This window comes from Saccopteryx bilineata, chromosome 1, assembly GCF_036850765.1.
Source record: "Saccopteryx bilineata isolate mSacBil1 chromosome 1, mSacBil1_pri_phased_curated, whole genome shotgun sequence".
Lineage (NCBI taxonomy): Eukaryota > Metazoa > Chordata > Mammalia > Chiroptera > Emballonuridae > Saccopteryx > Saccopteryx bilineata.
Genome location: NC_089490.1, coordinates 203328945 through 203342617, shown reverse-complemented (window position 1 = coordinate 203342617; position 13673 = coordinate 203328945). Strand labels below are relative to the sequence as shown.

The 13673-nt window shown below is 45.9% G+C and overlaps 1 protein-coding gene across 3 annotated transcripts in view; it reads right to left on the bottom strand.

Moving 5' to 3' along the window:
- TRPC3 (transient receptor potential cation channel subfamily C member 3) overlaps window positions 1–13673 on the bottom strand; it is a 66312-nt gene that overhangs the window by 38402 nt on the left and 14237 nt on the right. For all 3 annotated transcript variants that reach the window (XM_066233835.1, XM_066233819.1, XM_066233828.1), the window contains exon 2: window positions 2281–3052. In XM_066233835.1, coding sequence (XP_066089932.1) covers window positions 2281–3052 — 772 coding nt within the window. The remainder of the gene's footprint in view (window positions 1–2280; window positions 3053–13673) is intronic.

The window sequence follows — 13673 nt, the reverse complement described above, 5'->3', positions numbered from 1 at the left end:
GGAACAGGCACCCAGGGAGGGGGACCTGTGGTCCCTGGAAACTAGGGCTTCCCAAGAACGCCCTGTATGGACTTTGACACAGAGAAGGTTCCACCACCCAGCTGCTGTCCCTATCACTCAGAGAAAAGGATGATGAGAGTGAGATGATTTCCACACGTCCTTAGATTTCTGCCAGCCTTTATAGATGCCCTCTGAAATTCAATTGTTTCCTCCTCCCCCTTTTTCGTTCCCCCTTTACTTGTAATATTTTCCCACCTTTGAAAGGTTAACAGAGGTGATTCTGTAAGTCGGGGTAAAGGGGACTCTAAGTATATAGATTTAGCTGGCTTTGGGGGAAACTGTGAATGACAGGATTTTATTTTTAACTGTGGCTTTACTGGGATGACATCTCTGGGCAGAACTGCATACTTCACCATCCTTCATAAATTATTAAAACATCATCCTAGAAAATATTCCCTTTTGTAGAATTACTTTCATAGACTTTTCAATAGAGAACAAACAAAATGAATAAAAAGAAGGTTTGAGTGATATTTGAAAGAGGCAAACAAATTTAGAACTGTATTTTTTTATTACTATGCCAAAATAAGGCAGTGACATTTAGAACAATTTTTACCTGAATGTTTTTCTATTCTCTCTAAACAGAATGTGAAGTTTTTGATTTATTCTGAGTTCTGTCTAAAAACAAATTCATCATGGGCCCAAGGAAATGAGTCTTTTCAAACACTACATAGTGAATCTCTTCAAAGAGAGTAAATATAAAGTAATATTTTATTTATTCTTTGTATGTTTCCACATTTTCCAAAATTTTTATAATAAATATGTGTAGCTTTTATAGCAGAAAAAAATTTTAACAGTGTTTTTTTTCATCTTTATGTATTGATTTTGGTGAGAGAGGAAGGGAGAGAGATAGAGAGAGAGGAAGATAGACAGGAACATTGATCTGCTCCTGTATGTGCCCTGCCTGGCCAGAGATTGGTCCGGCAACCTCTGTGCTTTTGGACTATGCTCTAACCCAGCGGTTCTCAACCTGTGGGTCGCGACCCCGACGGGGGTCGAATGACCGAAACACAGGGGTCGCCTAAAGCCATTGGAAAATTTCCACAGGTTGAGAACCGCTGCTCTAACCAAACGAGCTATCCAGCCAGAGTTAGAAAAATGTTTTAATGGAATAACAAGTAAAGTTACCCTACAGCCAAAGCTCCGCCAGCACAAGATGAGGGTTGATTGACGTCTAGGAATTTGGCGTGTATGCAAGGGAATGAAAAGAAACCCACAGAACATTCCTACCACCTTTTTGCAACCTCTCAGCCTGAATTATATCACCAGTTGCATTGTGTGAATCTCACTTATGTACGGAAAACTGTAATAAGATTTGAAAGACAGAATAATCTCTCCTCCTGGGCTCTGACATCACAACACTGGACTGAAAAGAAGACAGATTCCACAACCAGAAAACAATTCAAGGAACTAATGTCTCTGATCACCTTCTGAGGTGGACAGCAGGAGACAAGGTCCTGCTGAAAACCAGTCCGACTTTCTCCACAACTAACACAATCTCCTCTTGCCCCAGATTTAATTGGTAGAACCATCCAAAATGCAAGAGGGTGTAGCAATTGAATAAAAAATAAAAACGTTCTGCATTAATGGATAATTTTTATAAAAATAAATAGTACTGGTTGACTGGAAATGATGTCCAAGAAAAAAGCTCATTTACTACAAAAAAAAATCCATTAAAAAATTTCTGGGTTGATCTAATGTCTATGGGTCTACCTTCACCACATTGAACATATATCTGTGTATTTCAGAAAGAAGAAGCATTTTTGTCATTTTAATGAAATGACTCTCAGAGCATTTTATATTAGCCTTTTGACTTTCAATCTAAAGGGATATACAATTGTTTAGGCCAATAAGCAATGAACTAATACTCCTGGCATGTTGGGTCTCAACATACAACTAACTATAAAAGAGGAGGAAGAATTTGGAAGGGAGTTGGACACACCAAATCCCTCCTTTTGACAAAAGAGGAGAAGTCTTGTATTCTACTGAACGCTTATCTGCAACACTGAGCAAACCCCAGAAGTATAGCTCTCTGATCCCGCATATCTATCCCCATCCCCAAAGCGAAATTTCCACAGCACCGTGCCGAGAAGGGAAAACTGTCAGCGCACTCCCGAAGGATGCTGCTCCCAAGTCCCTGGCGATCGATCGAAACTCCGCAGGGCAAATAAAGCAGGCAGGCACCAGGCAGCGGCCTCAGCTTCGTGGCGCCCCTGGGCTTACCTTGAACTCCTTCTCGATGTTGGCCAGCTTGGCCAGCTCGTTGCTGAGCTCCAGGGCGGTGAGCACAGGGTCCTCGCTGGACAGGGACAGGTAGGCCGGGCTGGCCAGCCCCTTGTAGGCGTTGATCCTGGAGCGCGAGTGGCTGAAGGAGTCATGCCTCTGCTTCTCCATGCAGTCGGCGCACTTGCAGAAGTAGTCGTGTGGGCGCTCGATGCGCGCGCCCTTGAGCAGCAGCATGTGCACCACCTCGTACTTCTGGCAGTGCGCGGCCAGGATGATGGGGGTAATGTCGGGCGAGAAGCGCGTGCCGTCCTCGTCGTAGGCGTAGAAGTCGTCGTCCTGCAGCTCCTGTTCGCAGGGGCTGAGCGTCAGGCGCGTGCTGGCCGCGAAGCCCGGGTGGCCAAGGATGGTCTCCACGATGCGCACGTAGCCCTTGCTGATGGCCAGCAGCAGCGCGTCGCCGATGCGCGCCAGGTTCTCCTTCTTGAGCAGCAGCTCCGTCACCTCCAGGTGCTCGTTGCCCACGGCCAGCTGCAGCGCGTTCTGGCCCATGTAGTCCACGCAGTTGACGTTGAGCGTCCGGGACTCCTCCAGCATCTTGCGCACCACGGGGATGTTTCCATACTCGGCCGCGTCCAGGAAGCGTTCCTCCTCGGCCGTCAGGCTGGTGCTGCAGTCGTGGAACATGAAGGCCGGTCCCCGCACGGCCTGGCGCCGGCCCTTCTCCCGCATCACGATCTTGCGCCGCAGGGATGGGCTTTCATCCATGGACCTAAGCAGCAGCAGCAACAAAAAAACCAATCGTAGACCATTAGGGCAAATTGCTTCCTCCATGCGTCGGGTGCTGTTGTTATCCACACCAGCAGTTAGTGGTTAATATTAGTGGCTAACGTTAGCGCCCCTGAAATGGTTAGTGGGTTAGGGGCTAACATTAGTGCCCCTGAAATGCACACCTGTACCCTCGCTGCCTGAACCCGGGGCGCGGCCGCCAGCCCTGTGAATAAGAATTCCTGCTCCATGAAAAACAGCATTCTGAAGGAACCGTAACATAAACAGTTTCCAGACACCTGCACCTACCGCCCTGTGACCCTGTGACCCTGGTTAAGATGGAACTTATGGTACCTCATGGAAGTACCCTTACAACTGCTCTGAACAGTCTTGAAAATACGGGCTAGGAGGTACTTAGCACCAAAGCACTGAGCTTGAAAGCTAAAGAAAGCACATTGTTCAAAAATTAGGGCAGAACATATCCCCTCAAGTCATTGCATGTGTTTAAATACAATAAATGACCAAAAAGGTGGGAGGGGGAGCCCAGGATTTAGGCCAAGTATTATCATTCAGGATCTTAGGGTCTTTTGCCCCCCCCTCCTAAAAGACCTTATAAGATTCACTTTTTTTTCAATGATATGGACAAGATTGAGCAATTATAAAATTAGAGCATCAATCTAGATATATTTTATTGAAAATAACAGTGCTTTTGTTAATGACTTGCTTAATTACCAATACTATATAGTTGTCTTTTTGAACTAAAAGACAACGGTAAGATTCATGGTTTAAAATGCACTCGGATTACTGGTGAATCAAGCAGTCGGCATTGAAGGCACACCCAGAACAGTGCGCACCAGAGCGTTGACACCAAACAGGTGGTTGAGATTCAGCCGTGGTACCAAGTCATGTGTGGCCACCAGAGTTCACACTGTGGTGTCTGGGATGCTGGGCAAAGAATTCATTTCCCTGGGTTTCCTTCCCCCAGGGGTAAAGGGGAATTTATAAAGCACTCCCTATTTTCCTCATATGCTCATGAATAAAAAGCTTTTTGAGAAGTTTAGGGTGTCTCAAAAATGATGGTAAATAAACAATATAATTTTTAATGTTATGATTTTAATCATTTATTTTTAAAAAAATATTTATTGGTTGATTGATTTTAGAGAAAGAGGAAGGGAGAGAGAGTAAGGGAAACATTGATTTGTTGTTCCACTTATTCATGCATTCATTGATTGGTTCTTGTAGGTGCCCTGACTAGGGATCAAACCCACAGCCCTGGCATGTGGAGATGATGCTTTAACTAACTGAACTATCTGGCCAGGGCCTATTTTTAATATTTCAATGGCTATTATTATAAGTACAAATCTGCATCTTTACCTTTACCCAGATTTTGAAATGTTTACTACAACTTCCTTTTTTAAAAAACAAAAACAAACTGTGAATTTTGTTTTTTTGTATGAGTTGCACCATCAAAGCTACCAGATAAAGCTCATTGCACATTGCTGACTTTTGAAACAAATAAGAGTGACAAGTTACAAGTGAATGGCTGGGGGGGGGGGGCGGGGAGGGGAGAATGCTTTTCTTTCATCATATGTATTCCAGAATTACCTTATACTGTTGACAAAACAGTATTCACGGAGTCAGGAGTTGAAAACTAACTAGAGAGGACATCAGCCTCCCTGGGGGTCCAGAGGGGGACATCAGGGAGTCTCTTCAGCAGAACAGTGGTGGTATGAGGAGGTGAGGCCTTTGGGAGGGGAAGGATTAGATGTGGCCATGAGGGTACAGCCCTCATGATGGGATCAGTGCCCTGTAAGAAGGGACACCAGCGAGCGTGCCCATTCTCCTGCCTGCTCCTCTCTACCATGTGAGGACACAGCGAAATCAGCTGTCTGCAAGCCAGGAAGAGCGCTTGGCAGAACCTGCCCACCCTGGCACCCTGGTCCCGGACTTCAGGCTCCCAAGCTGTGAGAAAACACATTTCTGTTGTTTAAACCACCCAGTCCATGGAACCTGTTATGACAGACCAAGCTGAGGAAGACACTGGCCATACGTCTTAAGGCAAAAGCAAAACAAAAAAACAAAGCAACAACAACAACTTTTTAATGCTTTACGAAACAAACTTGGGGTTCTTAGTCCTTGTTCAAACGCTGAAGTGGATAAAAACTTCTTCCTGAGAAATATTTTGGTGAATCCAAAGGCAACCCTTTTCTCCACTTCCTATTCAGAAGCAAAAGTACAAGTAACACCCTTCTGTTTTTACAACATTGCCATCAACTCCTCTGACCTCTGTCACTGTCGCTGTGTGTTAACACGTGGCATGCCTGTTACAATGTAGGCTTCTGGGCCCCATTCTAGAGGAACTACATCAGAATCTCTCAGGGACAGGGCACTAAATGTTGCGACTGTCAGGATAAAAACAATGGCGCACTCCTGAATCACTGAAACCCCCCCCCCCCCCAGTGCGACAAGGCCCATAAACTCCTGTCACTCTGACCCTGCCGAAAATAAAGATGAAGTAACAGGTTCGAACTGAGGGTCAAGCAACCTTATGCTCAGATGTCTAGGCTTTATTACCATTCAAATTTTATTTCTGGGAAGCTACTTACCTGGATCATAAAAATAAGAAGCCTGCAAAAATGCCTTCATTGGTGACCATTTAATGTCACACCTCTGCTTTTATCAAGGATCAATATTTTTGAAAAGTTACTATGTCTTCTTCAATCCCTGCATTTAAAGGGTTAAAGAGGCTGCCCATTATCATATTCATAGTACCTTTTATGGGGATTCAAGTGCTAGCCTCATTCTAGAATTGTGTAGCAAGAAGCCTCTCTCACCAGATGAGTTTGCTTCCTTTAATCTAGTAATATAAACTATATAACCCTGTCCCCCTTTTTTATTTTGGCCCATGGTATCCAGCAACTTAGTTTGGATGTACAAGGCTCCGTTACCCACCACATTCATATCCCAGACGCCCGACACAGCCTCTCCCCTTCTCCTAAATGATTTCTCATATAGACTTTATTTTTTTCTCACATAGATTGTAAATCCGTGGATGGTTAGGGCACGCTTTCTGTACCATCACCCTGAGCCCCACCGGGAGTGGACCCTCAGTAAGTACCTGTTCAGGTGAGTTCCCAAATCCCTTCCTGGCCGCTGTCCTGTCACTTCTCACTCAGGTCAGCACCCAGCCTCTCAGGCTGGTTTCCAGGTTGAGCAACTTCAGAGTACCCGAGACCCACTGTCTTGATCCTGTCAGTCACTGCATTCTGAAGCTTCTCCCTGGGAACGTTTCCTGTCCTGGATCCTCCCTTCCAGGGCTCACTGCCAGCACCACCCTCCAGACCTGGCACTGGTCGGTCATGGTGGGATTGTGACAACGGCTCTCTAGGAGCGAAGGCAATGACCCTTCCCAAAGGACCTGGTGTGTACGTATGTGGGCTTTTTTGTTTTTGTTTTAGAAAATTAATTTTAATGGTAACATTGATCAATAAGTGTACATAGATGTCAGGCAAACATCACTCCATCATTTGAATAGTTAATTATAATGTATATCCATCACTTAAAGTCAAATCATTTTTCGTCACCTTATATTTGTCCCTCTTTACACCCTTCCCCCCACCCCCTTCCCTTTCCTTACATCTCCCTCCCCCGAGAAATACAAATAAAAACTACAGTGAGACACCACCACACATCTGTTAGATTGGCTATGATCAACAAGATAGATAATAACAAGTGTTGGAGAGGCTGTGGAGATAGAGGAACCCTCATTAACTGCTGGTGGGAATGCAAATTAGTACAACCATTATGGAAGAAAGTATGGTGGTTCCTCAAAATATTAAGAATAGAACTACCATATGACCCCGGAAATCCCTCCACTGGGTATCTACCCCCAAAACTTGAAAACATTGGTACATAAAGACACATGCACCCCTATGTTCACTGCAGCATTGTTCACGGTGGTCAAGACATGGAAACAACCAAAGTGTCCCTCGATAGAGGATTGGATAAAGAAGATGCGGTACATATATATCTAAAATGGAATACTACTCAGCCATAAGAAATGATGATGTAGGGTCATTTACGAGAACATGGATGGACCTCGAGAACGTTATAAGGAGTGAAATAAGTAAATCAGGAAAAACTAAGAACTATATGAACCCATACATAGATGGGACATAAAAATGAGACTCAGAGACATGGACAAGAATGTGATGGTAACGGGGTGGGGTGGGGGAGTGGGGAGGGGGCGAGGAAGGAAAGAGAGGGAGTTGGGGGAGGAGAGGGAACAAAGAAAACCAGATAGAAGGTGACAGAAGACAATTTGACTTTGAGTGAGGGGTATGCAACATAATCAAATGTCAAAATAATCTGGAGATGTTTTCTCGGAACAAATGTACCCTGATTTATCAATGTCACTGCATTAAAATTAATAAAAATAAGATAAAATAAAAAAAGAAAAAAAGAAAAAGCTAAGAACTGTATGATGTCACACAGGGGTGAGGTGGAAAACTGAGACTCATGGACATAGATGACGGTGCAGTGTGTGTATATTTTTCACACACTGTTGTACCCCATCCTCATGAGAGCGCTGAGGCAGGTATTATTTTCCCTGTTTCCTAAGTAAGAAAACGGAGCCCCCGAGAGAGTGCCCCAGGTGCCACCCAGTAAAACATGGCACTGGGGTTCTGTCGGGGTCGGACACCCCGATTTCCTTCTTTGTACCCCACAGTCGTCTCTAGCATCTTGCACTTCTTTTACTTATTTATTTTTTTATTGATTTTATAGAGAGGAAAGGGGAAGAGAGACACACAGGAACATCGATCTGCTCCTGTATGTGCTCTGACCGGGGATGGAACCTGCAACCTATGTGCTTTGCGATGATGCTCCAACCAACCAAGCTATCTGGCCAGGGCAGCCTCTTGCTCTTCTTAAACTCTGCTCACACTGTCAATGTCTTCTTAAAAGCAAAAAACAAAAAAAAGCAAGAGTCCCCTGGCTGACTTTTGGGGACACCAGCAGCCCACCCCACTGGCCCAACCTGCCTTCTTTCCTGGCTCTTCACTGCCCCGTAATCAGACCACGCTGCTCACTTCTGTTCTCTCAAGGGAACACCTACCCTATCCAGGGCGTTCTCTGAAACATGAGGATGGTGCTTCTTTCTCTCTTGTGCCTTTCCAAGTCCAAGATCTTTGTTTGCCCTGGCTGACTCAGGACCCCTGTCCGGGGTGGGGGGAAGTGTGACCTAGTGCATTGGGTATTGGGTGTGTTTAGGGGGCAGTGAAGAAGACAGATTATTGAGGGCAAGTGCAAAGAAAAAGATCAAGGTAATTTGCAGCCTCTTGCAAAAATAAAAAGGAGATTATGCAAGCAGAATTTGGGAAAAGGAGTGTCGTGAGGAAGGGTTTCTTCCATTCCTCCTTCCTCTGATTAACTCTGAAGGAACTGGGTCCTGGAGTGCCCTCATCACGAGGACAAGAAAGCTCTCCCACCCTGGCAGGGTGGCTCAGTGGATGGAGCACCATCCCAGCACACTAAGATCGCAGGTTAGATCCTGGTCAGGGTACATGTGAGAAGCAACCAATGAGTGCACAGCTAAATGAAACAACTAAGTGGAAAACAAGTTGATACTTCTCTCTCTTTCTCTTTTCCTCTCTCTCAAATCAATGGAAAATTTTTAAAAAGGAAGCTCTCGCACATTGGCAGCCCAGCCATGTCGCCTGCTGTACCTGGAGAAGAAGAATGTAGCAGAAGGGAAGTAAAAGTCAACCTGTGGCCCGAGAGGCTGAGGAACCACTGAGGGTAGGGGTTCTGGCTTAGGGTCTGGGACAGCCCAGCCTGGTCCAGCAGCAGAATGGGGAGGGGCTTTTTCAAGCCGCCCTCTGCTTCCATGTGGCGTGGACCCTGCGATGAGAGCCAGGGAACCTGCACCAGGACGAGATAAGACCACGGGTGCTGTGAGGTGGACCCAGGATGTCCCTGCAGGCGCCGGGCTCTGCACCCCGAGGGGCTGAGCTGAAACCACGCACACTGGGGAGAGCACAGCTGGGTTCTGACAGAGGCAAGTCGGCCGGGACAAGTCACTTCCACGGACGGGCAGCGCCGGAAGGGACAGCAGAACATCCCCATCCCGGAGACCAGAGGAGTCAGAGGACACCACCTCTCTGTCCCCCACCCCCAGTGGCCAGATGCTACGGAGCAGAGCAGAGGGGCAGCTTTCTGGGAGTTTAAGTAGTTTTACTCAAGTGAGAGAGAATTTCTTTAAAAAGAAAATGTGCTTTACAGAATCAAATTAGGTTCAGTTGAGATTGGCCTCAGAGCATCTCTCTGGAGTGCCCTCCACCAGGGGTGGATGCTTGGAACATAAAGAGGCTCTGACCCCTTGAAATGACTGGGTGGGGGGAAGTCTCTTAGACATGGGCTAAGGGCACAGGAGACACTCCTGGCTGCCCAAGTCCCTTGGGAATTCAGGGCAAGTGTTTTGATTAATTGATTGATTGCTTAGTTCACTTGTTGAATGAGAATAAGTGTCTGTTGAATAAGTGAAACACAAAATTTTAAAAATTAACTTAAACCACAGATTGGCTTATTTTTTTCTCTCCCAGTGAGCAAGCGGGTGGCTCAAGAGAAGGACCTGTTATAGGCAGATTGTGGGGGTGCCATGTTGCTGCTCGTGAAAGCTATGTGGGTTCTTGACCTGCTCCTCTGTCTCTGGGATGCTCCTTTTGTTTCCTTCTGGGGGCATGCTCTCATTTCTGCCCTTGTTCAAATCCTTCCTGTTTCCATGGTCCAGCCTGCATTACTCGGCTGTAAGCAGGGGGTAAGGTGTCACAGGTCATCACTAGCACACCTGCAAGATTCTATTCATTCTGAAATGTTGAGTCTTTTGACCCTTTCTGAAACCTTTCCTGACCACTCCAGCCTAAGCTCTGTAATATTGCTGGTCTGCCCTGAATCTCTACACTTAATTTTATTTCATCTCTTTGGTTATTGTCTCCTGGGATATTCGTGTCCACTAAGGTCAGCTGAAGATAACTGCTTCGTGCTTCCTATGTTGTTTTATACTTATGTCACCTTGACAGTGCATACTGCAGTGCAGTAGATGTTTGAAAAGTACTTTGAACTGATACGCTACAGATAAAGAGACCTGGTTAGAACGATCACTTCCTCAAGGTCACTGAAAGGTAAGAGAATTAGGAGATAAGACTCAGAGGTCCTATGTCAGACTTTCTCTACATTACCACGCCGTGTCTAGGGAGTAAGAAAAATGAATAACCACTTGTAAATCAAAACACTGGTGGTAAAATATACGTTTAGCTTATGGGTAGGAACATTCTGGTTCTATCAAGACCAGTTTCTAAAATGGCCTCAGGATTGAATCAGAAGCTCTTTAGCACTCAGTAACAACTGACATTGTCAAAGCAGTCACCTGAAATCCTTGGTTGAAAAAGGTGAAGAATTCATCAGCTTCCCCCTCCAGCTAGCAAGGACACAGGCTAAGAAATATCACCCCCCACACGAGCCAAAGCAATGGGAATCACACGCAAATTGTTTGGACTAATCTGTTCATCGCCCTGAAGACAGGGGTGTGCCGACTGGTGAAGATCCGGCCTGTCATTCTGTGAAGTGCAAGAGAAGCAGAGGAGTCTCAGAAGAGAAGAGGAGGGAGCAGCAGAGAAGACAAACAAGGGGTTAGAAGCAACCACCACGCCTGTGGTGATGGTGTCAGACGACTGGAAGTGGTAATGACAGGCAGTCGCAGCAGGCAGTGACAGAGGACACAAAGGTCATGGAGGAAAAGTCACAAATAGACAACCCCCACTGTGCCCCTGGCAAGCAGGCACCTGTCAGTCAATATGGCTGCCTCTGGGGACATCTGTCATCTACCCAGTGCTCCTCACAGGAGAGTGTGCTTGGAAGGAGGACAGGGCACCTGATAAAGGGCCTCTATGATGTATGCCATTGAAACACATGACTTGACCGTCTGTGAACATGTGTGTTTTTGGGGTGGAGTCACGCTGAAGCCTGGGAGCCCCTAAGTGCACATTCCACTGCTGAGGGTATTAGAATCAAAGGGCTCAGGCTCTCTGTCATTAGCTTCCATATCCGAGTCAAGTCTGCAGTCTCAAGGTGCTTGCTCCCCTCCCGTCACCCTGAGACCTGCCTTTCACCATAGAACCCATATGTACCATCCTACTTGACAGAATGGAGTCAAAAATGCAAAAGAATATCGTCACAGTCACACTCTCTCCTCCACAGGTGGCGCACGTGTGCACATGTACATCTCACTGTGTATAAAGATCGAGGACCAAAACCCTAATCGTCACCTATTAGCTCAACAGAACAAAGATGGGGTGTTTTTTTTTGACTAGATGATTGTAGACAAATATCCCTGACCTGGACACAAGTAAAGACAAAACCCTATGAAATCTGAATTATTCTCATAAAGTCACTGCTGAGCCCCGTATGCACAAGTGTGAAGTTGGCCACCCCACAGTTCATCACTCCAGACCTTCTACCTGGGGCCAGACTCCTGCGTGACCACCCTGCCCCGGCCACTAATTCTGGTCCCTTCCCAGACGCATCCTGTGGAGTGCCGAGGGCATGCCAAGAGGGAAGACTGCTGGCCAAGAACAGCCTCCTTCTTGTCCATAAGAAAAGATGGAGCTATGTCATTTGGAACAACGTGGATGGATTTGGAGAACATCGTGTTAAGTGAAATAAGTCAGAAAAAAAACTAAAGAACCCTATGATTTCACTCATATGTAGGGTATCCGACTGAAACTCATAGACACAGACAACAGTGTGGGGCTCACCAGAGGGAAGGGAGTGGGGGATTGTAAAGGGGGTCAAATGTATGGTGACAAAAGCTGTTTGACTGGGTGGTGGGCACACAATGAGGTAACAGACGATGTGTTATAGAATTGTACACTTGAAACCTATATAATCTTATTAACCAGTGTCACCTCAATATATTACAAATGGAAGGAAGGGAGGGAAGGAAGGAAGGACAGAAGAAAGGGAAGGAGGGACAGAGGGAGGGAGGAAGGAAGGAAGGGACAGCTTCCCTCTCAGAAGACTGTTTTGTGACCATTCACTGTCACTTGAGCATGCCCCTGAAGGGGGCTGTCATCTTAGTGTGGGACTTAGACAACTTTAGGTAGGGGACTTCAGATGACCCTCCCACTGTAGGGGTTATTCTCTACTCCATTCGCCTAATAAGATCACTCATGGTTCAGCATCTTCTTCCTTTTGTGATCTTGGTTCTGTTAATGATACTGAATGCCAGGGCCCCAGTGAATGCCAGGGGGTCTCTGGCTTTAGGATGATGGAATAAAGACAGTTCTTACCCTGTCTCCTCTCCGAAATTACCTTCCAACAAGCAACAAGGAGAAAAAGAACAGCGACAGAGAGGTCACCATTCTGAGGTCAAAGGGCATTTGTTACCCCACTCACCGTGTGTGAGGATGGGAAGAGGTGCCAGCAGGCTGCCTGGCAACTCAGCAGAGAAAAGGGAGGCCCCACTGCAGGGCCTGTAAGAAGAAGCTGACCCACCCTGCTCGGTACCAGAAAAGGCCCAGAAGTTGAAGGCTAAAGAAATACTAGAAAGTAGAAACAAAGGTAGGAGCCAAAAATGGGGGGAATTTGGCTGAAAACCTGTATGAGGAGTCGTGAGAAACCCTTCCCCCAGATCACTAACCCCAACTGATGAGATCAAGTGATACCCCCCCCCCCACACACACACACACAAGAAAGGTAAGATGTACAAGATCTGGAGAAACAGGCACATAGATGCACTGGATGGGGGGAGGGGGGGTAAGCAGACCCAGGGGAGGGCAGGAACCCAGAACAGGGGGTCCCTTCCCAGTTCCAGAATAATAGCAGCCGGGTTTATTATCTCCCAATCCCTCCTCCCTTAAGAAATGAAGGTTTTTTAAAATACTGCATTTCTGAAATAAGAAAGAAGGCGATAACAAGAAATCCTCGTACAACAAGAAAGAGCTCTTAGAGCTCAAAACTATCAAAACTAAGATAGAAAAAAATCAGTGAAAGAATTGGGGGAGAGAGTCAAGGAAACATTTCAGAAAGAAGAACAGAAAAAACAAGCACTAGAACACAGGAGAGAAGATATAGGAAAACCAAGGATCAGTCCAGGAGGTCCAACACCAAAACAACAGGGATCCCAGAGAGAGAAAAGACTAAACAGAGTGGGTAGGAAATAATAAAAGAAATAATACATGAAATCTTCCATAAAGGGACCATAAGGCATAGTCTCCAAGTACTGAAAGGGTTCATCCAGTGTCCAGCAAGGCACATCATCTTGAAATTTCAGAACAGCACCCATGAAGAGACAGTTCTTTTTTTTTTCTTCCCTAAAAGTCTCCTAAAGGAAAAAAAATAATTGAAAACCACATTCAAAGGAAGTCAGCGGGTTTAGAAGGGATGCCTTCAGGAAGACACATTACAGTTGGGGACTGCAGAGGATTTAGCTAAAGAAACAAGAACAAATGAGTCAAATATGCACTCCAAGAAAAACAAGTAATTAAAAAAGAAACACGATCATACCAGCGCACCGCTTGACTCCGCAGCGAACGATAGTTACATGGTCATAAGAATAAAGACGTCAA